Raw genomic sequence first — 27372 nt, 5'->3', positions numbered from 1 at the left:
CCCGGATCTGTGGCAGTGCAAGAAGTGGCTGGCTGCTGTCACTCCTCGCACCTCCTAATAATTGGCAGCCTTCATGCTACACGCCCTGCTCTCCAGTTAGGTAAGTTAGACGGCTGAGAGGCCCTCAGTGAGCAAGAAGCCTTAGGCGGACACATAAACTGCCTAATTAGAGAGTTGCCTTTGATTGCAAAGGGAAAACGTAGGCGTGAGAGAGGCCAATGATGAGCATAATACTGTAGTCAAGATACGAGGTACAAGCATTTAGTTGTGCTGAGAGCCGCCCATGATAGGTGTAGAGGTTAGAAGAGAGTAAACGAATTTGGAGAGTAAAATGTTCACATATTTACACATATGTTAAAAAGGGTAGAAAGTGTAAGAAGATTAAATTATAGCTATAAAAATACAAAAATTAACAACTTTTTGTTTGTAAATGGTCAGTGAGTTGTTACAGTTACACAAATATCTTTGTTTTTTAAATGTCTTTACATTTTCAACCAAGTTGTGAATAAATAAAAAATTGCTATATCTGTAAGACTAGTGACAAATAACCATTTCTTTGGTTAACATTTAAAAAAATAAATGTAAATGTTACGTGTGTGTATGTATGTATCTATCTAAATAGGCACTTTATATATAAATATTAATATATACTATTATGTATTGTACTTACCATCCACCAGTATGGCTTTTGACTGGGTTTTGTGCATTTTCTTTAACAATGAAAGAGAATCAGATACTAAAATTTTCTTGCAACCCTCTCTTAGTAATATCTGTAAAACAAAAATAATTAAATTATGCTATATATATATGTTATATGCCTTTGCATAATTCTAGAATTAAGTTAAAATTATTATAATAATGCACACATTATAATAAATATATATTAACACAAACTACTTTCTCCTCAATTTAAACAGTTCCTTACATTCTGCATTAGTTGTATTGTTTTATCCCATGCAATCATTTCAGTTAAGATAAATATTGTCCAGGCGATCATTTCAGGAAAACAATTTGGATGAACCAAAAGGGAGTCCCATGGGACTAATAAAAGAATAAGGATAAATATTGCATTGTCCCCCGTGTCCTTCCAGACCATGGTTGATAGCTAACTAAAAAAGTACCTTCCACTCCTTTTATTGGTTTCAGATGTAGGGGTGAGTAGAAATGCCTTTTTTTAACCTACACAATTATGAAAGAAGAAATGTGCCACAAAAAAAATAATCCCAGTGAGCCCAGCAAGGGCTCTGCAGAAACTGTGCTTTCAAGATGGGAGAGGCCTTTCTGATTGGCTTGTTTTATTTTAAGAGTAGTGTCAGGTTATTTCCTTTTTTTGTTTGTTTAGACTTTTTTGGGGACGAAGAAAATAATACTTCTTAAGGCAAGTGTGTGTGTGTGTGTGTGTATATATATATATATATATATATATATATATTATTTATTAAAAAAAAAATTAAAAGAGGAAGTAGATTTATTTTCTCTTTATGACTAGGGTGAGGGGGTAGGTATGGCACTTTTTATTTAGGGGGTGGTGGCTTGTCAACCCTCTCATTAATATGTCCCACACTCAAAGCCCATGGGTGTGGGGTTGTATAAAGGAATAATCACCAATCTGTTTTATTTTCTAAATAGCACCTACCAGCTGGCAATTATTGGGGATGGGATTTCTCCCCATTACTATATTGATAGCAAGACAAAAAGGCGACTGGGAAAATCCTTTGTAATTTCTATTACAATTTTTTTTGTATTAGTAATTGCAGCTTTATAATGAAATGAAATTTCCTAATGAATGAAATGGGATTGATCTATTTATGAAGCAGCTAGAACTGCATACAAATATCAGCATACAGATGGCATAATACTAAATTTTCTATTAATAAAATATGCAACACTGAAAGGCAATCTACAGTGATATTGTTTGTCAAAATCACTACTTGTAATCTATTGATATGGGAATAAATAAAATGAAATAAAAGGTGATGTACATTTACATAAGCAGTAAGAAATCTATAAACTACACCTCACTAAGTAATGAAAGTAATGCACTTTAAAACTAAGGGGGAAATCCAATATTCTACAAAAGTGCCAATCAAGCAGAGCTGCAGCATGATGGATAATGGTTTCTGTCTTAATTGAAAAATGATTCACGAAAAAGATTGACTGGAAAATAAAGAACAAACTACACCAAATTTCCTTTTTATCTTTTTTCAAAGAATATCCTGGCCCACACTGACCAACATGAGCACACCACAAGGCTAGTCATGGTGCAGTCACCTCTCTTATTGTTACTTTACAAGGTACTTAACAGCCCTGTGATGGCTGACATTACTGTCCACACGGAGTGCGACTTACTAAAATAATTTGACTGATTATGTAGGTCATTTTGGCAGACAGAGGTTAGCTACCAACTCTGTGTAAACCATCTGTGATGTCTGTTGCACCACAACACCTCACATCACCACATCCCAACTTACGAAGTTGGATGCTGGAGAATACCTCGGTGTCCTCATTCTTTGCTGGCAATGAGCAAAATGGCACTGGACGGAAGATGACTACTTTTTATAGGGTGCAGGCACCTAGGGTCATTCCCCGACAGATCCCAACCCCTGAGAGTCCAGAGGAGATGCTGCACAGCTACTACAAACAGACGCAGCTCAGAATATGGGACAATTTGGCACACCTGGAGCGCCCCGAATAAGGAGTATGGTGTTAATGCCTGCAGGCAGGCCTGGAGGCTGCTTGGCTCCTAGTAGTTATGGGCATAGAGGACAATGGGTTTCCAACCGCTCTCTATTTCCCTGGTCTCATGCCATTTTCCGACGGAGAGTCTGATAGTTTTGTCAGGTCACTTTCTCTGCACACAGTTCATTTTAGTGTTGTTTTTTTTCTTTTAGATGATTTTCAGCTTTATTTATTTTTATGTTACTCAATCCTCTCTTAAAGGGACACTATAGTCACCAGAACAACTACAGCTTAATGTAGTTGTTATGGTGAGTATAATTGCTATCTTCAGGCATTTTCATGTAAACGCTGCCTTTTCAGAGAATAGGCAGTGTTTACATTGCCCCTAGGGACACCTCCAAGTGGCCACTCCTCGGATGGCCACTGGAGGGGCTTCCTGGCTCAGGGCTGCACAGTAGGCAGCCCTGCCATTCAGTGTCCCCACGCTCTGTATGGAGACGTTGAATTTTCCTCATAGAGATGCACTGATTCAATGCATCTCTATGAGGTGGTGCTGATTGGCCATGGTGTTTGGTCCCACCCCTTGCTGATTTTAGCCAATCCAATGCTTTCCCTATGGGAAAGCATTGGATTGGCTAAAAAGCGGTAATTTTGATGATGTCACCAAGGAGGCGAGGCCAGCGCCGGCAGACCCGTGGAGAGCTGGAAATAAGGTGAGTTTTAACCCATTCTGAGGGGGCTAGCCACCTAAATGGTGGGTTTTCACTAAAGGGTCAGGAATATATGTTTGTGTTCCTGACCCTATAGTGATCCTTTAAGCCCTTGGAAATATTTGATTGTATGTTTTTTTCCGGTCAGTGTACCACTCTGTTAGCTACTCTATTAGCTACTTTGTTTCAGCTATAAATAGCCTAATTCTTCTCATGCTAATTCTAGACCAACATTTAGTCAATTGAGTACCCTTGATATTGTTTGAAAAGGAGATGTATTTTTACCATGTTAATCTTTAAAAACCGCAGGTACAATTTTCTCATTCTTAAACAAGTAAACAAATTGTGTGAACTCTATCGTCTATTACCTTACTTATCATATATATGCCTTATACAAGTTAATTGATGTTTGTATGTGTTTCCTTCATAACATCTACAACCAGTGCCTTATTTTCATCATTGGAATTGATGTATTTAACCTATTCATATAACTGCTGATATTGTCTGTATCTGCACAACAAAAATAAGAGCCAATTAAAAATAAAAATAAAAGTATTTGCAAATTAAACGGGATTCGCAATTACCTTGAAATTGTAACCTTGGAACGGACATCAAATTTATTTGACTTGCTGGAATTTACTTGTAAATCTGGCAGACCATACGTACCTATGTACACATATATACACTTTTAGTAGCAACGTCCCATTACAGATGTGAAACTACATTTGTAGCAATGTGTTATGGCCAGGGAATGTTGAGATTAAAGGAACACTAATGGGTTTGGAACACAAAAATGTATCCTGACCTATAGTGTTAAAACCACCATTTAGGTGGCTTATCCCCCTTAAACCACTAAAAGGTAATACAATTTACCTTATTTCCAGTGTTGAGCAGGTCTGCCGGCGCTGACCCTGCCCCCCGATCCGCCTCCTTGATGACATCTTCAATATGTGTGTTTTTAGCCAATCTAATTGGCAAGGAGGCGGGACAGGGACACAGCCAAACAGCACCTCCTCATGGAGATGTATTAAACCAATGCATCCCTAGGACAGTTCAGCGCCTCAATGCAGAGCGTGGAGACACTGAACGGCAGTGATGCACACTGTGCAGTACGGCCCTAGGAAGCATCTCCAGTGGCCATCTCAGGAGTGGTTACTGGAGGTGTCCCTAGGGGGCAATGTAAAAACTGCCTTCTCTCTGAAAATGCCTGCAGGAAATGACTATACTCACCAGAACAACTACATTAAGCTGTAGTTGTTATGGTGACTTTAGTGACTCTGTAAAATATATTAAATGGATATTTAATACTTTGCACTATACTGCTTTGTGCTCGAGCCTTTAAATGTTTATATAACTAAATCCAGTACATTCTAGATGGCTTGTTAATACTGTTAAAATCACAATGGTTCAGAATCTTTTAAAATATTTTTAATTAAGGTTATAATGTATTTCACAACAAATAATAACGAATAGTTAAACATACTATTCGGGGAAGGAAAGGGAAACTTGGAAATAGGAAAGGGGATCCATCCACAACAATAAACTTTTGGAATATTGTACAAAACATTACTTATACATCTTTGAACTTAACAAAATATATATTCTATAAGCAGTAAGTTTTTTTTTTTATATATATTCTTCCCAAGTATGTTGAAGGTTTGCATATAAATGAGTATTCTTTCTAGAAGACATTTTGTTTGCTTTACTATCTAAAACCATGGTCAAAATTTTTCTACGTGTAGGTAGATTTTTAGACTTCCAGTATCGAGGACGACATGACGTAGCTGCGATTAGGATGTGGTCTATTACAATTTTGTCAATTTTTGCAACAGACTCCGGGAATTTCTTAAAAAGTGCTGGTTCTGATGTCAAGATACTTATATCTTTGTCCACTTTAATATTCAAATCATAATGGATCAGAATCTTGTGGGTAGCTTTTGAAAGTTGATAACTACAAATGTGAATAAAATTAGTTTGAATTCTGAAGTATGGAACCATACAATATAGCTAAAAACCTAAATAGATTTTCATGCATTTTATGTGTTAAGGTATTTTGTCAGGGTTACACATATAGTGTAGAGCTGTAGATAGTTACCTGGAGATTGTAGTCCTGTAGGATTTTAACCAGAGAATCTCTCAGATTGGGAATCTCCATTCCCTCCTTAATACGGTGAATCAGGAGGATGGGGTCAACGTGTGTCCCAATATTGTTCAGTAAACCATTTATAAATTCTGTTGATGAAAACAAATATTTTAAACTCATAAGTTTCAAGTTCCTATACATCCATATGCAATGTTTTTTTAACACATTACATGTCTATACAAAAAACATGAAAATGCATGTTGATGTAAGATTCCTTCCAAATCTACCCACTGAGTAAATTTGGAATATATAGAAGTATAGAAGGTATCATCCTGGGATGTTATACGGATAGGGCCACACTTTCCTATTCTGTGCAACCCATAAACAAAACAAAAAAGAAACCTTACAGCACACATGTGATGAAATGCCACATCAATTACATTAAGTTAAAATAAAGTCTGGTATTAATTCATAGCTGCACTGGGAGCTTAGTTTAGAACTAGTAAAAAATATTTTTCTTTTTCTTTTAAACTGTACAGTTCCTATGCTAAATTCATATTAATACTGATATCTAATTCTTTGTTAGGAAAACGTAACCAATTTGATGTATCTGCGTCAATTCATCAAGGGTAACTGAGCCTTTTTCCCAATTTTGGAATATCTGCATCAAGCCAACCATGGACCCAAGTCATACCAAATGTAAATAATGCACCTTTAGGGGATGGGAGGGGTAGGGTGCTCAAACCAAAAAGGGGTTTGGTCTGGATTTCAAATGTACATAGAAAAAAAAGGGAACCAAAATATATCCAAAATACAGATTAAGGAATAACGTGCACACACATCTTTACTTTACAATACTTTACTATAAGTGTCCCCTTTGGAGTTGACCACAGGAAAGCATACATTTGAGGTGATTCACTGGAAGCAGCTTAAGCAGTTAGTATTGCATTTAGCATGTTAATCTCCATTGGTAAAATTAGTTTAGGACCCACCAATGTTAGGGTACTGCAACGTAGTGGTGGGCTTTTCACAACATGCCCATATGGTGTAACTGAATCCCCATATTTGTTTGCTAAGAGAGGTGATTTTAAGTAGCCTTGTCTAGTCTAAAATGTATTTTAAATGAGCGGTTCTTTAATATGTATTTTGTATATATTTTTGTCTTTATAGCAGCACAACTACTTAGAAATGCATGTTCCGATTTATTTTGTTTGTTGTTTTATTACATGTTTGGTTTTTGTGTGATTTTATTTTTGGTGTTATTATTGAAATGTGTATTGAACTCCTGATGTATCAGGAAATGTCTAGTTCATTACTTTTTCTAAATGATTTTTTTGTTTTGTCTACTTTTAACCCTTTCAGGACCGGACTGTTTTGGCCATGTTGTACGTGAAGGACCAGAGCTGTTTTTGTGGTGTTTGTGTTGAGCTGTAATGTTCTACTCTCTCATTTACTGCTCCCATACAAATCATATATTGTTTTTTTTCAGGACAAGAAGGGCTTTCTTTACATACCATTATTTGTATCATGTTTACTTTAAAGGATCACTATAGTGTCAGGAAAACTAAGCGTTTTTCCTGACACTATAGTGTCATGAGGGTGCCCCCACCCTCAGGGTCCCCCTCCCATGGCGCTGAAAGGGTTAAAAACCCCGCCTCTCCTCCCCCCCTGACGTCAGCTGAGCCGAATGCGGTTGCGCTCTGTGTGATGGAGGCATAATATGCCTCCAGTGTTGCAGATGCACCTCTAGTGGCTATCCAGACATAGCAGTTTCTCTTAAACTGCTATGTTTGCATCTGCAGGATTAAAACCTGAGGGACCTGGCACCCAGACCACTTCATTGAGCTGAAGTGGTCTGGGTGACTATAGTGTCCCTTTAAAAAAAAAAAAAAAAAAAATATATGGTGAAAAATTAAAAAAAAAACTTGAAAAATATTTTACTTACCTACAAAAGCTAATGGAAAAAAACTGCTACATAGATTCAAAATGTTGTCCTGAGTTTAAAAACACCCAGCATTTACATGCTTTTTTGGGGGGGGGGATTTGCAAGTTATAGGGCTATAAGTACAAGTAGGACATTGCGGTTTTAAAATATATATTTTTAAAATGTATCAATAGTGACATTGTAACACAGTTATCTGTCATAAATCACTGAATCACACCTCACATGTACATATTTTTTTTCTAAAGTAGACAACCCAGGGTATTCAATATGGGGTATGTCCAGTCTTTTTTAGTAGCCAGTTAGTCACAAACACTGGCCAAAGTTAACATTTATATTTGTTTGTGTGTTAAAAAATGCAAAAAACTATTATAAACGCTAACTTTGGCCAGTGTTTGTGACTAAGTTGCTACTAAAAAAGACTGAATATACCTACCCCATTTGCAATACCTTGGGTTGTCTTCTTTTGCAAATGGTATGCCATCATGGGGGTAATTCTCATTCCTGGCCTACCATACGCTCGCAAAGGCAATATAACCAAATCATCAATTTTCAATGTAAACAAATTTGACCCTTATATTTGACCCTATAACTTTCATAAACACTATAAAACCTGTACATGTGGGGTACTTTTATACTCGAGAGACTTCGCTGAACACAAATATTAGTGTTTCAAAACAGTAAAACGCATTACAACAATTATACCATGCAAAAAACGTCACCTTCAATGACAATATCATCGTTGTGATATGTTTTACGGTTTTGAAACACTCAAATTTGTGTTCAGCGAAGTCTCCACAGTAAAACAATACCCCCATGTACAGGTTTTAGGGTGTCATAGAAAGTTACAGGGTTAAATACAGGTCTAGCAAATAAAATTCTTAGGACTTTTGGCCTGGGTTGTCAGGCAGGTCCCTCAAATTGCAATCAATAAAAATTACTTAATTATGTAAACATATTACATAAATATGTACATAGAAAGTACCTTTTTTTTTTTGGTACTGCAAGGACCAGTGGACGGTAAACGGCTGTAAAAACCTCTGACTTTGCTAAATGTGTTTGTGGTATCTTGGAGACGAGTACCACCACTTGCTAATGTAAGTTTCTATTTGGGGGGCAAGGTTTTCTTTTTATATGAATACAGCAGTTTTACACCATGGAAAGCTTTTTTGTATCCTTTTAAGGCACAAGCTACTTTGAGCTACAGTGTATCCACGGATGCTACAATACTGCTGCAACAAAAGATTAACCCCCTAAAGACTTTAACTCGGAACTTTTGGACTTTTTAAACAAGTTTTATCAGTTTATGTGTATAATCTAACTTATTGTGATATAGAGGTTAACATACTAATATTAATTCACAGTGTTAAGTTGCTGATTTTGCACATTTATTTGATAGCCTACTGCAAGGCTATCACATATAGCGCTGACACTTAATTTAAGTTTGTGTTGGTCTACGGCAAATTCTCTTTTTTTTTGCCCACATAAACGTAAGCCTTGTATATTTGGCCTGAGTTAGCCTTTGAGTCTGAAATGCTTGGTGTACATTCTATTTGTTGAGATAAAGTACATATCGTCACATTAATAAAACAGAAACAATCTATAGCTCCTCCTTGGTTTCCTACAAAAAATGGCTCTAGTCAGTCAATTTAGATCAATTTCATGTATGTTTCAGAGCTTCTAGAAGTCAATTTTACTGCCAGTGTCTTAGAATGTTAATAAGATATTTATTATATTCTGTAGGGATGTACATTGTGTTTGACACATTTAATTTTGCAAGGGTTTAGGCAGAGAAGTAATGGGAATTGTTCACTGGAATGCCTCTCGCAGAGATAGATAATAATTGCATCACTCTGACATGATCTCAACAGGTTTCCAAAACAGAGGAGGAAATAGACTATATGCTGAGGAACCTCTATTCTGAATACTAATTTAAAAAAAAAGTATTTAGGTTTTCAAGGATATAAGAATATGACCAAAATATATTCACAAACAGAAAAAAGAATGCATACTTAGCCGAGTAATCTTTAAATATTAACTGTGTGAAATGTATATGCTTTGAGTGAAAGTAAAAAAAAAAACACCAACTTCAAATGACCTGTGGTTCCTCCTGCTCTCTCAGTGGACGCCCGAGGAAAAGCTTCTTGCCTCATATTGACTACAGGATTACCTTCACATTAGTAACTCGTAAAATTAATGACAATACATTAATGGGCAACGTCTGAACCATTGTTTACCAGATTGTTTTTTTTGTTTGTTTGTTTTTATCTGGGACCCCAGGTTCAGTTATTGTTGTTATTCCCACTTGTTAATATGTTACTCTGCAATAATTAGCCTCTAGTGATGCTAAGCAAGGATCAACAGCTTCAGCAGTCATGGTCAATGCAGTGCCAGTGACATAGCCAGCTCTGTGTACATCCAGGACTGTTGCTTCATCAAAAATGATGTTGGATGTTGCATCTGATAATATGCCCTGGAGACACATATCAACATAGTTAAAGAAAAAAGAAATCTTGCATAACTGAATAGAATTTGAAGTATTTATGTTAGAATTGTGCATTTTAATAAATTTAAGAAATATAAACAAATCTGTTTAGGGACATTCTGAACTAAATGCTAATGTTTCCTATTATAGTTTAGGGACTCATATTGTTAACTTGTAACACCAAGACAGGAGAATTTCATCACTTCTGTCAACTGTTTTACAACCCCAGACTGAACACATTTACCAGTGTAATGGTTTATTGCTGCAGATTCATACATATTTATTAATCACATTTTTAACAAAGCCTCTAAGGTTTCCTTTCCCTACATAAAAGAAAAATTACACTTCTCGTGGTAAAGACGGGGAAAAAAAGCCACAGAAAGGGAAAGCCATTAATCTCTGTAAAAATGAATGTCCAGTACGGTACACATCCTAGTTCTACATGCTTAGATTCTCTGTACATGAGAATATTGGTATATATTTAAATATAAATCAGGGAATGTAATACTTGAAATGAGAGAAACTATACTGTATTGGTAAAATCCTTTTATAGAAGTATACAAACCTCTCCCCCTACCACATTAAATCCCACCATATTGAACCATGGCATCCAGCCACCCCAGAATCCACTAATAGGATATTACCACAAGGAAGGCCCAAACATACTAACACACTGATCACAGGTCTACCTCAGTAAGCTTTTACACTCAGATAGCCTTACAAAACTCAAATAAGAATGGAAAAAGTGAATCATGTAAATCTTTCTGGAATTTTATGGATAAATATGTAAATCTTTTACCCCCTCTAATACCTCCCTTCTTTTCCGTACCCCAAAAAACAATAAAAATGGTCAAATTGAAGAGAAAAAAAAAATACAATCCAATTGTGACTCAGACTTTAAATATCCTATATGAATATAGACTATCTACATCATTTAACAAATTTAGGGTTGTATAGATGCAAAAAGCATAATAACCAGGAGAATACGAGGGCGGGGCCTGGCTGCTGCAGAAGTAAAGCATTCAACATCATCATGAAGACGCCAAATTCTGAAATGAAATAAGGAGCCTGGCACCTATTTCAGAGAAAGGTGTCTGTGTTTTTGGTATGATCATCCAAGACAGAAGGGTCTATATTCAATGTTTGCTAGAAAATTATCTTAATGCAAGTACCCATGACGGTAATATCGCTTTTATCTTGTGCACATGAAGCATTTTCTTTCAGGTACTTTGAGGAGAAATAAATCTGTCTACTATAGACATTATACAAGTAATGTAGGATTTGTTTGTATGGTGCACACAATGCAAGGTTTGGTTTGGATGTGAGGATACATAGCTTCTTCCAGTGAAGGGTTAGTGAGCTGTTATGAAAAAGAGGGAATATAAGCCTTTTTACCATATCCTATGCAATAGTCATGGGTGCATATTTTAGTTCAAGGTACTTTTAAGAAATAATTCAGTTAGCTCAATGTGTCGTTTTATGAAATATACATGCAATTTGAAATGTTTTAAAAGAAAGAAAGAAAAAAAAAAAGTCAGCGATCATTTCTATTTTACTGGTCCATTTAAATGGACCTGCACCTTTTTCCGCAATCTGCTACTGACATCCTCTGTTATCAGAGTCATGACAGCTTTTAATTCAGAGGCTATAGCTGACAGCAAATCCTCTATTTTGGCAAGTATAAGATAAAGAAAGAATTCAAGAATTCAAAATACTTTTGTTAAAATGTAAATGGAGCACTGACTGGGAAGGTAAAAATGGAAGCTGTCCATAAAACATATTACATTTCTAGTGCTGCAGTTGATGACTCAAGATGACAGATGACCTTGAACTATTCTACAGCAACATTCTATTGCAAACCCATAACCGACACATACACCATGTTTTTTCTTACTCGGTTTGTCAATAGAATACAGGATGAGGTCCTCCCATAACTCTGAATCATCTTGCTCTTTAGCAAACTCAATAGCTTTGTCAACATTGTGCAGTTCTTCCATGATCATCTGTAAGGCTTTGCGGCTATTTCCCATTCGGCCTGAAAGACAAAGGTGTGGAGTATAATGTAAATCAACACAGTATTCACAAATGCTGTATACCCTTAGCAAGATCTATTTGTAAACACATTTTCCATGCTGAAATGACATGAAAAAAAAAGAGGAAATTACCCTCACCTGGTGAAAAGCCCTACAGCCGCTACTATAACAGCTGTGCCTCAGGGACATACCCTATCGTTGGGGAACACCGAAGGCGATGCTGTTCCCACACCAGGGGACTGCCTACAGGTCTCGGAGCTATCTGGAGCTGGAAACCCTCCTGCAACAGCTAGGGCAAGAGAAAACCACAGGACTTTCCCACATGAACCCTACGAGAGCGGAGTTCTTGAATGGCCTCAGGATCTCGTCACGGTATCTCTGTGCATTCAAAATGCCATCAATAAAATGCACAAATTAATGTGTTCGTTGTCCATAATATACTTCTGCCCATACTGTAACCCCACCACCACCATGGGCCACTCTATCCACCCACACAACGTTTGATGTATACATCAAACGACACACTAACCTCATGTTTGCTCCCTTGTTTGAGCAGTGCCACCTGCGTACAATTTGCAGTACTTGCTGTATTGCTGTTTAAAAAACTGCCTTTTCATAAAGATCTACCTTTGGAAGGATTCACTCAGGTAAGTTACAGGAGTTTTCTTTCGTGAGCTATAGTGAAAAGGTGAGGCATGGCTTTTTTTTTTTTCTTATCCAAAACTTAAAGTGAACTTGTCATGGACTTGTGTACTATGTTGAATTATATTTATTGTGCCTAAAAAAACTTTTTCACTCACCTTCCATGTGTCTTCATAATTTTTATGTAAAACTGAAAACTGCTCAACGGTTCCAGTGCTGCCATCACCCCTCTTTTGTGGACTGCAACCTTCACTTCGGTTTAGCCCCTCTCTGGGAAGCCTTGTTTTGCTTCCCAGTGCCTGGCACAGTCTGCTCAGCTAGGCATGTTCTCTCTCAAACTGACATCGGCAAAGAGTCTATGCTGATAGTCTGAATGGGAGGGAGCATGATTTTCATAGTAGTTTTCCTTACAATCCATACATTGGGTGGTGATTTTGCTAGTTCAATGTACAGACAGTTTGAGAAGAGGATTTGGAGTACTAAACACCATGACCCGTTGAGAGATTTGAATGTGGAGAAAAACATATATATATATATAAACGAACATTGTCTACAGTGTATTTCTGATCGATATATATATATATATATATATATATTATAATACAGACACCACTCCCCTCCAAACTAGTCATTCTAGTTCATCTTATTATATGCCACATTAAGCGATAAATAATCTATCAAAATAACAGCATGACATGAAAACCAAATACGTTGGTCATTACATGTGAATCTGTTATCAAAATACATGTGATATGCACAGTGATGGTGAACCATGAGTAGACCATCAAAGAAACCCGAGGCACAATTAAACATATTGTACTAAAACACTTAAAACCCATGGCATGAATATCAGCTCATCTGTTGCTAGTGGCAACATTAGAACTTGTAAGGCAAAGTAATTGTAGGGAAACAGACAGGAATACAGTATCCCTCTAATGAATAGAATATCTATTAAAAAGGGAGAGGTAACCAAATCTGATGAAGGTAAAAGGCATGCAACATTGAAGTGAAGGAGGAGCTATACCAATATGGAGTCGAGAGTAGAGAGAATAGTTCTAAAAACAGGAACTAAGAAGACTGATATGAGGGATGATGATACATCACTTAAAACTGTAAGGCAGGCTTCCCCAAACTCCGGCTATACAGATGTTGCTGAACTACAACGCCCATGATTCAATGAATGAAATAGATAGGCTGAGAATCATGGGAGTTGTAGTTCAGCAACATCTGGAGGACCAGAGTTTGGGGAAACCTGCTGTAAGGGAACATGGAAGGAGTAAAGTAGTTACGTGTCAAGTACTGGTAGGAACTGCTGAGAAAAGAGGGAATTAGAGGAACACTCCTTTGAAAAAATCCTGTGGTAAAAACCACTTAGTAGATATACAAGCCTTTAGAATTTTAGTATACCACCAAGTCACCATTTTAATGAACACAAAAATCAATACTTGAAACCTGCAATTTAACAAATGCCACCACTTTCATCCTTTATGTACACAAATCCAGAATGCTCAATAAAACAGTTTATCTCTACGAACAAGGAAAGGATATAAGGATCACCAAAACACCAAAATGGTGGTAACCCCGAAGAGCTAAGAGAAGTAAAAAAAGAATAGGTGTAGGAAATAGGTATAAAATGCAGCCTTTGTTTATTACTCAATAAATAGGTAACCACATTCTTCATAAATGGGTTACCAGGTTCTTCATATCTATTGCGTATAAAAGACTTCTGATAAGTCACAGTAATCAAAAATATAAAATCCAAACTGTGCTTAGAAATATTATAACACTCGCAGCTGAATGATAGTTCAACCAGAGTTCATTCTACACTATAGGTTTACTGGTTAAAGTTCTCCACTAGGGTGCGTATACTTCACTCGTTCTCCACTCAAGCATAAGAAAACAGACAAACTCTAGCACCCAAAAAAGTGGGATGAATTATAAAAGGCCGTACTATGAATGAATGTTAGCCATCTAAACGACATCTGTCAGGGTCCTGTAAGAGATTTGTTTTCCAGTTTGGCTATTTTAACCTTAAATCTGAAATTCACTTTGCATTCTTACTTTAGTGAAAAACACTGTGTATGTACAGAGTCAGCCCCCTATAAAAGGTACAAAAGCCTAATAAATAATAGTAGAGTCTTTTTTTTTATTGCTAATAGGATCATGGTCTTAATTTGGCCATGGTCAATCATATAATCCTCAAATTCCCAGGCCTAAAGGCACTGCAGAATTTCAATATGAGATGCTTTACTGAGGCTGCTACAAAAAAAAGTCAACAAGCATCTTAAATCCTGTGTTAATATGGTAATAACTTGTACAATGATGTGAACAGCATCCCTTAGAATACTGAGCATTACAGGAAATATAGTCCAAAAATCCAATGCAGTGATTCACAACACATTTTTAAAAAGTCCAGATATATTCAATATCTCCACAAAAGCAGAATTGGGTAATGCCTGGATTGAAATTCGTGATTGTTAGTGTGCCTTGAGGACTGAAGTGGGAAACACTCATGTAACGTAACCATATTTTCACTTCCTTTAAAATGTGCCTTATCTTGCCATTATTATATTAAAAAAGTCACATTTGCACAAAAGATTAAGAAACTATGCATTGATTATTTAACAAACACAAGTTGTACAACCATTTTTACAAGTTTACATTTATTTTACCACAACCTCATTACATAAGTGCACAATATATATTTTTTTACTGTGGTATTTTGGCATCTGCAACAAAACACATACTTACTTAAGAGAAATACTGTTTCTTCCACAAAATTTCTCTGGTGACAGATCTCAAGAGCCTATAATCAGAAAGATAAGTTTATAAGCAGCTATATGAATCATAAACTTATTTTATGTACAATAACATAGCCTACAAAAAAGATGCCATTTTATCGTAGTTGGGCGCAATATTTATGACATTTCATTAAACCAACAGTGTACAAAAGGCACCCTGGTATAAGTCTAAAACAAAGGCAGGCTTACCGGATGTCAAAACAAGCAGTAGGCTTTATATGGAAACTTGACCAATCAACAGTGGAACATATATGAGATAATTAAGCTCAATTCTTTCGGGCAATGAAATTATCAATAAGAAGATTGCTTATAGCCTGTGGGATCTTAAATGGGCAATCATATTTGACTGAGAATTAACTAGCCCAACCCAGCAAGCAACACTTTTTTTTTTGTTTAATATCTTTTTATTGTTTTCATCGAAGGTCAGAATGAGAAGGGGTACAGAATAAACATAGGGATATTCACAAGTAGAACATAGTGGGGATCGGTAACATTCCATGCAACAGTTAAACCTTACATTTCTTTCCGTATTACCGTGTTGTGTTACCAATGCTGCACTTGTGGTGTAAGGTCCTGGATGGGAGTGGTAGGGCAGGGAGGTACAGAGAGAGGTGGGAGAGGGTGGGGGAGTGTCCTGCTGCATACTAAATTGTGTAGAAATTGATCTCCTTCAGTGGAGACATTAAGATAATTATCGTGGCCCTATGTATGACTGACTCAGGGTGACCAAGAGTGGTATTTCCTATGTGGGTTTTTTCCAGAAATCGAGCCATGTGTCCCAGGTTTTGAGGTATCTATCCGTCTTTCCCATAGTCGACCAGTGGATCTCCTCCAGTTAACTCGACCTTTCCACCCTCTGTACCCATTGTTCCCTAGATGGTACACTGGTTTGTCTCCAGTACATTGGGATTAGGGCATTGGCTTCTCCTATGAGTGTATTCAAGAGTTGCTGTTTGGAAGTTTCTTTGAATGATCGGGGCCATCCCAGTAGCACCTGGGAGGGGGAAGGCCGCGATTTCATAAGCATTATATTTTTAATGTCTGTCAATATTTGCGTCCAGTATGGCGCTATGTTCCTACATCCCCACCAAATGTGCTCCATGTCCCCCCGTGCTTCCCCGCATCTCCAGCATGAGTCACTGACTGTAGGCCAGTAGGTGTGAAGCTGTGCTGGTGTTCTATACCATCTAGTGGCTCTCTTGTAGAAGGTCTCTTTGCGAGCTATGCTTATCGGGGTTTTTATCCCTGAGGTCATAATGTGTGACCAATCCTCATTGGTCATGTGGGTGTGGAGTCCTCTCATCCATTTGCGTTGGAATGGGGGTCTAGGTTGTGTTCCCGTGTCTGCCTGTAGAATGGCATAAATGGTAGACAATGGTCGTTTGGTTGTGTTTCCCTGTGAGCATAGTTGTTCGAATGGAGTCTTGTCTCTCTTGCGCCAAATCGGAAAGACTGAATGGGTCAAGAAGTTGGTCAGTTGTGCCTTGCCCATAATGTCTAGGAGTGTCTCCTGTCTATTGAGTTTGGGGAAGGCTTTTAATTTGGGTGGAATGTCCTCTGTTGTAATTTCCGCAATGGCAGAGCTGGGGGTCCCAAATATTCGGACTAGTATGGTGCTACCTTGACCATGTTGGAAGTCTGGGTTATCCGCTATTGGGAAGCATGGAGACAGACCTGGGGACAAGCCCCAGTCCTCTTTGTGCCTTCTCCAGATTTGAAGTATGTTGTGTATCAATGGGTGATGTGTGGGGGATAGCTTATTAATTTGGCACGTCTGCCAGGGTAGGGTGCGGAGGGGCACTGTTGCAAAGTACTGTTCCAGGCCATACCATGACTTTGTCTTAACCGAACCTGTCCATTCATTAATGCGTGTACGTAGCAAGCAACACTTTAATGAGACGTGTAACCAATAACGACAAATTAAAATTTGCATTCCACATAAAATTCAAATGGCAAATTGGTTTTATTATGATTGATTTCAATGATAACCTGCACTGAAAAATAATAGCAAAAAGCTAGTTGTATTCTATTAAAAGTCTCTGTTTGGCAACAGCTTTTCCTGATAAAATACATTTTTGTAATGGTGGCAAGGGAAAAAATGTCATACGAGAACATGGTCAAAACAAAGCATATACAAAAAAGTTTATGGTGAGGGTTAATCTAAACACACAATTGGAAATTTGAGACCTTTGTCTACTTTTGATGTCTGTTACAAATGTCGGACATCATTCATATTCATCATAATCTGGCAAAATGATCAACCCAGAGTCTGCAATTGACTGCAATATATCAGGCTATGCATGTCCATGCTTATACTATTCCTATGTCATGCTAATATGTATCTCCTCTCCAATTCAAACAGCACTATGATCATGCAACAGCTGCCTAAATCACCCATCCATTTGCCAGCCCTCCCATGCTAGTAGCCCAAGGGGCAATAACTCCATTACTCCCCGTGTCAACCCTCCCATTTCATTGTGTATTATGCTGTGGAATACAGGGAAGCTTTATAAATCAGATAAAGGAATAAAAAACAAAATGTCAAAGGTTTGATGAATATATGCGTGGGCTTTCAAAAACACAGATAATTTATTTAAAAGATATTGACAGTCACTGATCACAAAGTATTTTAATTTCAAAAATGCTTTTAGGCTGATTTCCAAGAATCCAATTTGATAATTTCGTCTTGCACTTAATTAGACAAAAGAAGCTCCAGAAACATAGCTGCCAAGTTCTTTCAAGAGGATTGTGTCTGGGTACAAGATCAGTGCTCGTTATTTCATCAATTTTAAAGTGCTTTCTTGTTTGTGAAATAATCTTTTTAAAATGTATATGCATAGGTACCTTAGTATGTCTTTTTGGAAAAGAACTAGGTTACTCAGCTCTTTTTCTGGTGCTTGGAGCTTAATACTATTGGATCACTATGGCAACCTGCAGCAATCTGTTACCAAGTGATGCAGATTGACCCTTTGCAACATGTGCCTGTGTGTCGCCATATACATGGCCAAGAAGATAACAGAGTGGTCCGACTAATTTATTTAATTACTGTGTGAGAGAACTGTTGCACTAATGCACAGAATATCTGCATGTGATAAATTACACATTTCTGCATAAATGAGTGGGTTAGCTTAACAGCTGCACTTTCTGTATGACTGCACGTGTCGGACTTCCATTTTCTGTGTTGGAATGCGTGACAAAAATGATTTTTTTTAAAAAAAATGCAAAAGCATGGTCACTCCTTCCCTCGTCTCCAAATGAGAATGTTAAACTAATTCCCCAAAAACTTTGATGTAGTAAAGACTGATTTTTTTTTCAACCTAATCAGTAGCTAATGATACGATTACATTTTATTTTAGGTTTGCAATACATGTAACATATACTATTTTTATGTCATGCTAATATCTCCAAATCCAAGAGCACCGTCATCATGCTACAGCTGCCAAAATCATGCCCCTTTCTTTCCTCATTGGTCCTGTTTGGAAACACCTCTTTATGATGCAAACGCGTTGGCTCTACTGTCAGCACATTGCATGGACAATAGAGTATCATCTTTCACTCAATTATTCTTTAGCAAATCATTGCACATGGTCACCAGAACAATACATTACAGGGCATGTGCTGAAATTGCTGTTATACAGAGTGGGATGGTCTTGAACACAAATTGTGATATGTCAAGCACTTACTTTTTCCAGTGGGCAATGAATACTGTCTCGAAGAAAAGGCAAAAGATTTGGGCGGTCATATTCAGCATATAAATGGATTTGTTTCTCATGGTACTTCTGTCCTCTGTGGTGATCTCTTTTGAAAAGTTTGTGAAGAAACTGAAAACAGAATAAATATTTGTTGTGAACTTGTCCCCTTCAAAAATCTACTTAAAATGATTAAAACACACACATGCTTATTAAATAATACACAGATAAAAGGGTTAAAATGTATATTTATTTGAAAAACATAATGGAATATAAACAAAAATGCAACGGGGAAGGCCAGCACTTTTACATCACACCAGTCTGTATTATTGTAACAACCCCTGGATGTTGGGCTAAGGTAACATCCCCAGGACGTACTTGAAAACCAGAGTAATCTGAATGTACCTTTCCTGGTTAAATACTTTGTTATTATTATTATGTTAGATTTATAAAAAGTTAAATATTTCCACAAATTTTAGACAGTTTTTCGTGTGCTTTTTGTTTTTGTTTTTATCTGTGTATATGTATACCCTTATTTGTGCCCAAATATTCCATACTACGCTTCTTCTGTCACTTTATTTTACGGTTACATTTTGGTTCTTTTCTCCATTTTGCGCTCAATGTATTAAAATAAAATAAAAAGAATAGAAAAAAAAAACAAACAAAAAAAAGTTGACATAGTACACAAGCTTAGCATCTTTCATTGCCTTTTTTTTTTAAAGAGTAAAAATACAATTCTAACTGTGAATGTGTCTTTTTTCTAATTATCTGTGAATGCAATCAATGGAAAATCCTGAAGGTTTTTCACATACACAAAACCAGCTTAAACAGTGCAAACATGAATGCAACAATTTCTCTGTTGTCACTGAGGACGAAGTGATAGACAGGACTGCACACTTAGTGACTTTTGTTTTAACAAGCCTGAACACAGCAGGTCGTTTTCAATTTTCACAAGTGTTGAACCTGCTGAAAATCTTATATATATATATATATATATATATATATATATATAAAATTCTGAACACTGCTCTTGAAGAGATTTGTAGAAAATGAGTGACATCTAGAGAATTTTTTCCATATTACACTTTTCAGAAGAATCTAGTCTTTACAAAAGAAAGCATATTCAGCTATTATAGACAGAGAGCAGTGGGTTATTCTAAAGATAAAACATTAATATATTACTCAAAAATTTGAAAAGACGTGCAGAAATCATTACTATTCAAATTTGTATTCCATAGTGATCAAAAAATGTTTTCTCTTTAAAAGAAGAAAAACTACCACAACAAGAAGACATAGTCTTAAATTAGAGAGGCAAAGGTTTAAAAATAATTTCAGGAAGTATTACTTTACAGTGAGGGTAGTGGATGAATGCAATTGCCTTCCAGTTGAAGTGGTAGAGGTTAACACAGTGAAGGAGTTTATGCTTGGGATAGGCATAAGGCTATCTTAGACCAGGGACTAACTAACGTATTTAAAAAATGGGCAGGCTAGATGGGCCAAACGGTTCTTATCTGCGGTCACATTCTATGTTTCTACATATGAAATGTACAGTCCCTAATTTTATATTAATGCGTGGAAATATAGAGGGATAAAACAAAGGACAAAAAAAAAATATGCAAATGACAATATGCAGAAAGTGACCACAGCATATATTTTGTAATATATTTTAATATTTATGACTTAACCCACAATTGAGAGAAATACACAGATTAACAGAGTGCAAATATATTATGCAAATAACAGCACCCATAGCAATAGCAATATGCAAGGTACAGCAGTGTTTGAATACCATCATTTAGTCTCCATGTTAGAATTAGTGTAAGACCCACCAATATTTGTGTACTGTGACATAGTGGTGGGCTTAAAGGAGCACATGTATTCCTGACCCAATAGGGTTAAAACCACCATCTAGCCCCCCTGTCCTCCTCTTGCCTCCCTAAATATAGTAAATCTTACTTGTATTCAAATCTGCAGCTGCTTATTTTGTGCCTGTTTCCGTTATACCTGCCCCACTGCCTGCTGACATCATCAGAAGTGGTAGCCTGATCCAATCACAATGCTTCCCCATAGGATTGGTTGAGACTGACAAAGAGGCAGATCAGGGGCAGAGCCAGCACAATTCAAACACAGCCCTGGCCAATCAGCATCTCATCATAGAGATGAATTGAATCAATGCTTCTCCATGAGGAAAGTTCAGTGTCTGCATGCAGAGGGAGGAGACACTGAATGTTTGGATGCATTTTAGGCAGCCATGACCCAGGAAGGATCTATAACAGCCATCTAAGGAGTGGCCAGTGAAGTTATCACTAGGCTGTAATGTAAACACTGCATTTTCTCTGAAAAGACAGTGTTTACAGTAAAAAGCCTGAAGGTAATGATTCTACTCACCAGAACAAATTCAATAAGCTGTAGTTGTTTTGGTGACTATATTGTCCTTTTAACACAATCGCCAAATGGCACAACTGCATTGGGGCGTGGCCTGGCGGCGGAACGGAATGGCCGCATAGAGACCGAGCTCCTCCGGCCCCACTCTAAAACGCGACATTAACAAGCCACGGACACGGGAATGTGGATGCACACCAAGGCGGGGAGCACCCCCAAACCCTCGGGGACCCGCCCAGTGAGTCAGACCGCTTCCATGCGGCAGTTCTTGGCCGCAGCGCCGGACCCGCCATCCCAGGCGCAGTCCGAGGCCTACACACCATCAGAGGCCTCCACGCCACACTCCCTCTCCCCAGGCCGTGATGAAGCCAGGGAAACCCCTCCACTGGAATGGCTAGCCCTGCCCACACGGGCAGACCTTACCCAGGCCACCTCAGCCCTGCAGTCCTCCATCAGGGCAGACATACAGCTGATGAGAGCTGATATCCAGGGCATAGCAGACCGCATGGCCCAGATTGAAGCAGATCATAACTCCCTCACTGCAGCACAAGCAGCCCATGCTGTGAATCAAGCCAAACAGACCACCCAAATGCAAGCAATGGCCAGACATATAGAAGATCTGGATAACAGAGGCCGCAGACAAAACCTACGAATAAGGGGCCTGCCAGAAGGAGAAGACTCACCAGCTCTTCTTAAAGGTACACTCACGGCCATATTCAACGAGCTCCTGAGTCGCCCCAAAGAGACTCCCATAGACTTTATCAGAGCACACAGGGCTTTAAGACCCAGGGGTCCACCAGAAGCACCGCCTAGAGATGTGATCTGCTGCCTGGCACTCTACTCCCTGAAAGAAGACATCCTGCATGCAGCGCGCACAAGAGGCGACATCGACTTCGAAGGCCGACAACTACAACTATACCCAGACCTATGCCCAGCCACCTTGGGGTATCGCAGAGCACTGAAACCACTTACCAGATTGCTTGTATCACAGAAAATCCGATACCGCTGGACCTTCCCTACAGGCCTGATAGCCACTACCCAGCAAGGCCCATGGCTGATCCGCACCCCACAGGACTTACAAGAGCTGTCAGAAGAACTACACCTGCCTCCCCTCCACATGTCTTGGCCAGACCCGCTGGATTTCTACAATAGCCCACCCATGCAGCAAGGAGTATCTTTACCACAACAGCGCAGGAACCGGACGAGATTGGAGACTGTGAGACCGGCTGGAGCAATGCGCTAAGGGACTTCCGAGACGAGCCAACGAGCAGGGAGCAGCGCACTGAACTCGTAACTATGCATTGGGACAATATACACACAGGCCCACAACACTTTTAGGCCACATTATGCACTACTACACTACCTTGCACTACACGTACCACGGGGGGAGGGGGGGGTACACTGAAGAGGTTATCCGGGACAATCTGATTGCTCACCCTGAAGAAGCGCAAAAGACACACTGGGACTTAATGTCTACTACACACCTGCTTGGGTGGGGGATATGGGGGAGGAGGGGGGGGGTACCCTGAAGAGGTTATCCGGGATAAGCTGACTGCTCACCCTAGAGAAGCAAGAAAGATGCACTGGGGACTTAATGCTTAATGAACACCTGCTTGGGTGGGGGATCTGGGGGGGGGGGGGGAGGAAGGGGCGGATTGGGACCACGTATTGGGCCGCAGGGAAAAGGAGCCGGGGGGCACATGGGAAGGCAATCCCCAAAAGATAACCCGAGTAGCCCTAGCCGAGGAACACAGTCAGACCCCCAACCGAGCCCCCCCACCTTACAGGGCAACCTCAACGGGGAAGCACGAACGCTAGGGTGGGGGTGGGAGTACGTAAGGGACCAAACGAGGCCAACCAGACACATGCAGCTGCCACACCAGCCTGCACGTTAGCATATAGATACACACTGCCGCACAAAGGGACAGTGGGGTGGCGGAGGTGACTCAGGCGAGACTTGATCGACTCCAGGGGTTTGCTCACGGACACACACCGAGGTGGGTGGGGGAGGGTGGGAGTTGGGCCAGGTAACTGCCGACACCGCCCGTAACGACCAGATAGCTCCCAAGAAGAGGGGGGCCGGGGGACATGGGGAACCTAGACAGGGAAGAGTTACTCCTCACTTGGCCCTTGGAAGGGGGAAAAGTGGGGTAGAGGTCACAAGGCCACGCTCCCAACAGACAGGGGCACACAGAAGTTGGCGAGGGGACTCGACGGTGCCGACAGGTGCGGCGCAGTCGACTCCTGCTTAGCCAGTCTTTTCTTTTTGTGTTTTTCACCTTATCCTTCTAGTTCACATTTTATTGGTGCTTCGATACCAACAAGGTTTATTGTTCTAATCTGTTCTACAGTTTGATATTTGTAGCTGACGCTCGCCTCTCCCAGCGGGGCCCACGGGGAAAGCCAGCCGCCCCCACCCACCCTGACCACTCCCACCCGTCACACCCTGTTCACTTAGAACCGTACCAAATATGCCGTCCCACACCACACACAAACAAGCCGAAATAAAATTTCTCTCCATTAACGCTAAGGGCATGAATGTGCCCGAAAAGCGTTCACACGCCCTACGACACTTTCATAGCCAGAAGTCACAGGTAGTTTTTATCCAGGAAACACATTTCAAAGAAGGCCAAGTACCCAGACTGACGGACCGCCACTACGCACAGTGTTTTTTAAGCAATAACCCTGAAGGGAAATCCAAAGGCACAGCGATACTAATTCACAGATCGCTTCACTTTGCTCCCACCGACACACAAGAGACGACCACGGACGATTTGTTTGTGTCAAAGGAACAATCGCAAACCGCACATACACGTTTGCGAACCTGTATACCCCCAACAAACGCCAACACCAATTTCTCCGCACGACACTCAAAAAGATTGAGGGGTTTGCGGAGGGTTGCCTAGTTGTGGGAGGTGACCTGAATGTGGCCCTGTCGCCAAACATAGACACATCTATGGGGTCCTCCGCGACTCCCCAACACATCTTGACCCATATTGCGAAAACCACGAAAGAGCTGCGACTAGTGGATTGCTGGAGAGCGCTTCACCCTGACGACCGTGACTACACTTTTTACTCCATTCCCCATAGAACATACTCCAGAATAGACTACTTCCTTATCCCGCATTACTACCTGACCGAAGTAAGACGAACTGACATTGGGACGGCGACATGGACCGACCACGCCCCGATCACGATGACATTAGTCTCCCCACTTTACAGGCCCACTTGCAGTAACTGGAGACTCAACGAATCAATGCTAAACGACGTAGTAACGACCACGGAGACTAGGGAACGACTGATACAATACTTTACAGAGAACGATACGCCTGATGTCACACCCCTCTGCCTCTGGGAGGCCCATAAAAGCGTGATTCGGGGCCACTTTATAGCAAAAAGTGCCGCATTAAAAAAGGCCAGATCCGCGAAACTTAAAGCCTTAATAACGGATATACAGGACCTGGAACACAGGCACAAACAAACCCACCTACCAGCAGACTGGACACAACTGACGGAACTTCGGAGGGAACTTTCCACCATCCTAAACGCCACTCACAACAGGGCCTACCTACACACCAAAGCATTTTTCCACACAAACGCAAACAAATGTGGTGCCCTCCTTGCCCGCATGATCGCCAAAAAGAGAGCGACGGCCTACATCCCAGGGATTCGGGACGGGGAAGGGAAGTTACAAACCATGCCAACCGAGATGGCCAGAGCTATCCGGACATATTACGCTGGCCTATATTCGCTAGACGCACAAGGAGGAGAAGAGTCCGGAGCCGACAGGAAGACTAAGATAACAGACTACCTAGAACCGCGCATACGCAAGCACATCTCTCTAGAGGCGAGAGCGGACCTGGATGAACCAATCGAGGCACACGAAGTGGCGTGGGCCCTCAAAAAGTCCAAGGCGGGTAAGAGCCCCGGTCCAGATGGCCTGCCCTCACGCTACTACAAGACCTACGCGGAGCTTCTCGTCACTCGCCTCACGACAGCGCTGAACGCGATCCGAGAAGGACAGCAGTTTCCGACGCAGACTTTGGCGGCTAACATCGCCTTGATACCCAAAGAAGGGAAAGATCCCGAACACTGTGCGAACTACCGCCCCATATCACTCAACTGTGATCTGAAACTGTTCACTAAGGTACTTGCACAACGAATACAGGCCTATCTTCCGAACTTGATACACGGAGACCAGGTGGGATTCACCCCACACCGGGAGGCACGGGACAACACGATTAGAGCACTGTCCCTAATACACGTCGCGAAGACTAGACACGAGGGCCTTCTCCTGCTCTCAACTGACGCGGAGAAGGCGTTCGACAGGATCGCATGGGACTTTATGTTCCAGATCCTGGAAACGCTAGGACTGGGACCATTCATGATGGCCTGGATCAGAGCAATATACTCGACACCTACTGCTCGAATTTGCATAAACGGGGCCTTTACCGACCCCTTCCAAATGTGGAATGGGACCAGGCAGGGCTGCCCACTCTCCCCCCTGCTCTTCGTACTGGCCTTGGAGCCGTTCCTGAACTCGGTGCGCGACAACCCGAACATCCCTGGGCTGAGGGCTGGACATGGAAAACACTCGGTCGCAGCATACGCTGACGATCTCTTGTTTTTTGTGACCGAACCAGAAGTATCCATGCCCGAGATCATGAAGGAATTTGAATCGTACGGGGCTCTATCGAACCTTAAAATCAATTTCTCTAAATCCACGATCCTCAACGTATCTATCCCGGGGCCCAGGGCAGAGGCCCTTCAACGAGAGTTACCGTTCCGATGGTCAGACACTTCCCTGAAATATCTTGGTGCAGTGATCATAAAAGACCTCTCCCGCTTATACGAAGCAAACTTCCAACCGCTTCTGGCCACCATACAGAAGGATCTTCAAGATTGGGACTAGGTCCGCCTCTCGTGGTTCGGAAGAATGGGGGTGCTCAAAATGAATATCCTCCCAAGGGTCCTGTACCTGTTCCAGGCCATCCCTGCGGCCATCCCGGAGGCCTTCTTCACCTCCCTCAGATCACTCGCCCTGGGGTTCGCATGGCAGAAACAAAAGGCGAGAATCAAACACGACGTGCTCACACTACCGAAAGCCAAAGGAGGTCTGGCCCTGCCAGACTTCAAGAGATACCACAGGGCCACCAATATCCAAAGAATACTGGAGTGGACCAAACAAGGGGTGGAGAAACTGTGGAAGCGACGCTAGTAGGGAGACCGATGGCAGTCCTCCCCTGGCTGGACCCCCAACAGGGTAGACAACTGGCAGCCCCACACCCCCTGATCAAAGCTACCATGCAGGTGTGGCACACAATGGCAACGCCACTCTCGCTCACCACCACACCATCCCCAATGCTGCCACTGGTCCACAATCAAGCCTTCCCTCCGGGAAGAGAACCGAGGTCGCTGGCTCTACTTCTGAACCACGAAGTACCGATGCTATGCCACACCCTGGACAACGGCCACACTAGGACGCTGGAGGCCATGACAGGAACCCCCAATCACTCATTTATGACGCGATTCAGGTACAGACAACTAGCAGGGTTCGTACGGGACACTACTCAAAACAGGCACACCCTCAGACCACTCACAGCGTTTGAAGAGCTGTGCATGGATCCGGATCCTTTGGCCAGAGGCCTATCAACGCTCTATGAAATGATCATGCGGATGAGGAGGCTGCCACCCCCAAGCTTCATGGGGAAATGGGAAACGGTGTTAGGTACCACATTCACACCTGACCAGTGGGACAAAATCTGCACCCTCTCACTTCACTGCGCACCGTCCAGCGGGACGCAGGAAACTGCATACAAAATCCTAGCCCTCTGGTACCGCACACCACTCCAAACACACCTATAAGACCCCACGAAAGACGACACATGCTGGCGCTGCACCACACACACGGGTACATACCTCCACA

At 40.7% G+C, this 27372-nt stretch overlaps 1 protein-coding gene across 1 annotated transcript in view; it reads right to left on the bottom strand.

Moving 5' to 3' along the window:
* VPS41 (VPS41 subunit of HOPS complex) overlaps positions 1-27372 on the bottom strand; it is a 312102-nt gene that overhangs the window by 17504 nt on the left and 267226 nt on the right. Inside the window, exons 22-26 of the mRNA XM_063450642.1 lie at positions 19059-19196; positions 15326-15380; positions 11794-11934; positions 5485-5621; positions 671-770 (exon numbers count right to left, since the gene is read on the bottom strand). Coding sequence (XP_063306712.1) covers positions 671-770; positions 5485-5621; positions 11794-11934; positions 15326-15380; positions 19059-19196 — 571 coding nt within the window. The remainder of the gene's footprint in view (positions 1-670; positions 771-5484; positions 5622-11793; positions 11935-15325; positions 15381-19058; positions 19197-27372) is intronic.

This window comes from Pelobates fuscus, chromosome 4 (genome assembly GCF_036172605.1).
Source record: "Pelobates fuscus isolate aPelFus1 chromosome 4, aPelFus1.pri, whole genome shotgun sequence".
In the NCBI taxonomy this organism is placed as follows: domain Eukaryota; kingdom Metazoa; phylum Chordata; class Amphibia; order Anura; family Pelobatidae; genus Pelobates; species Pelobates fuscus.
This window is presented reverse-complemented; position numbering and strand designations above follow the sequence as displayed.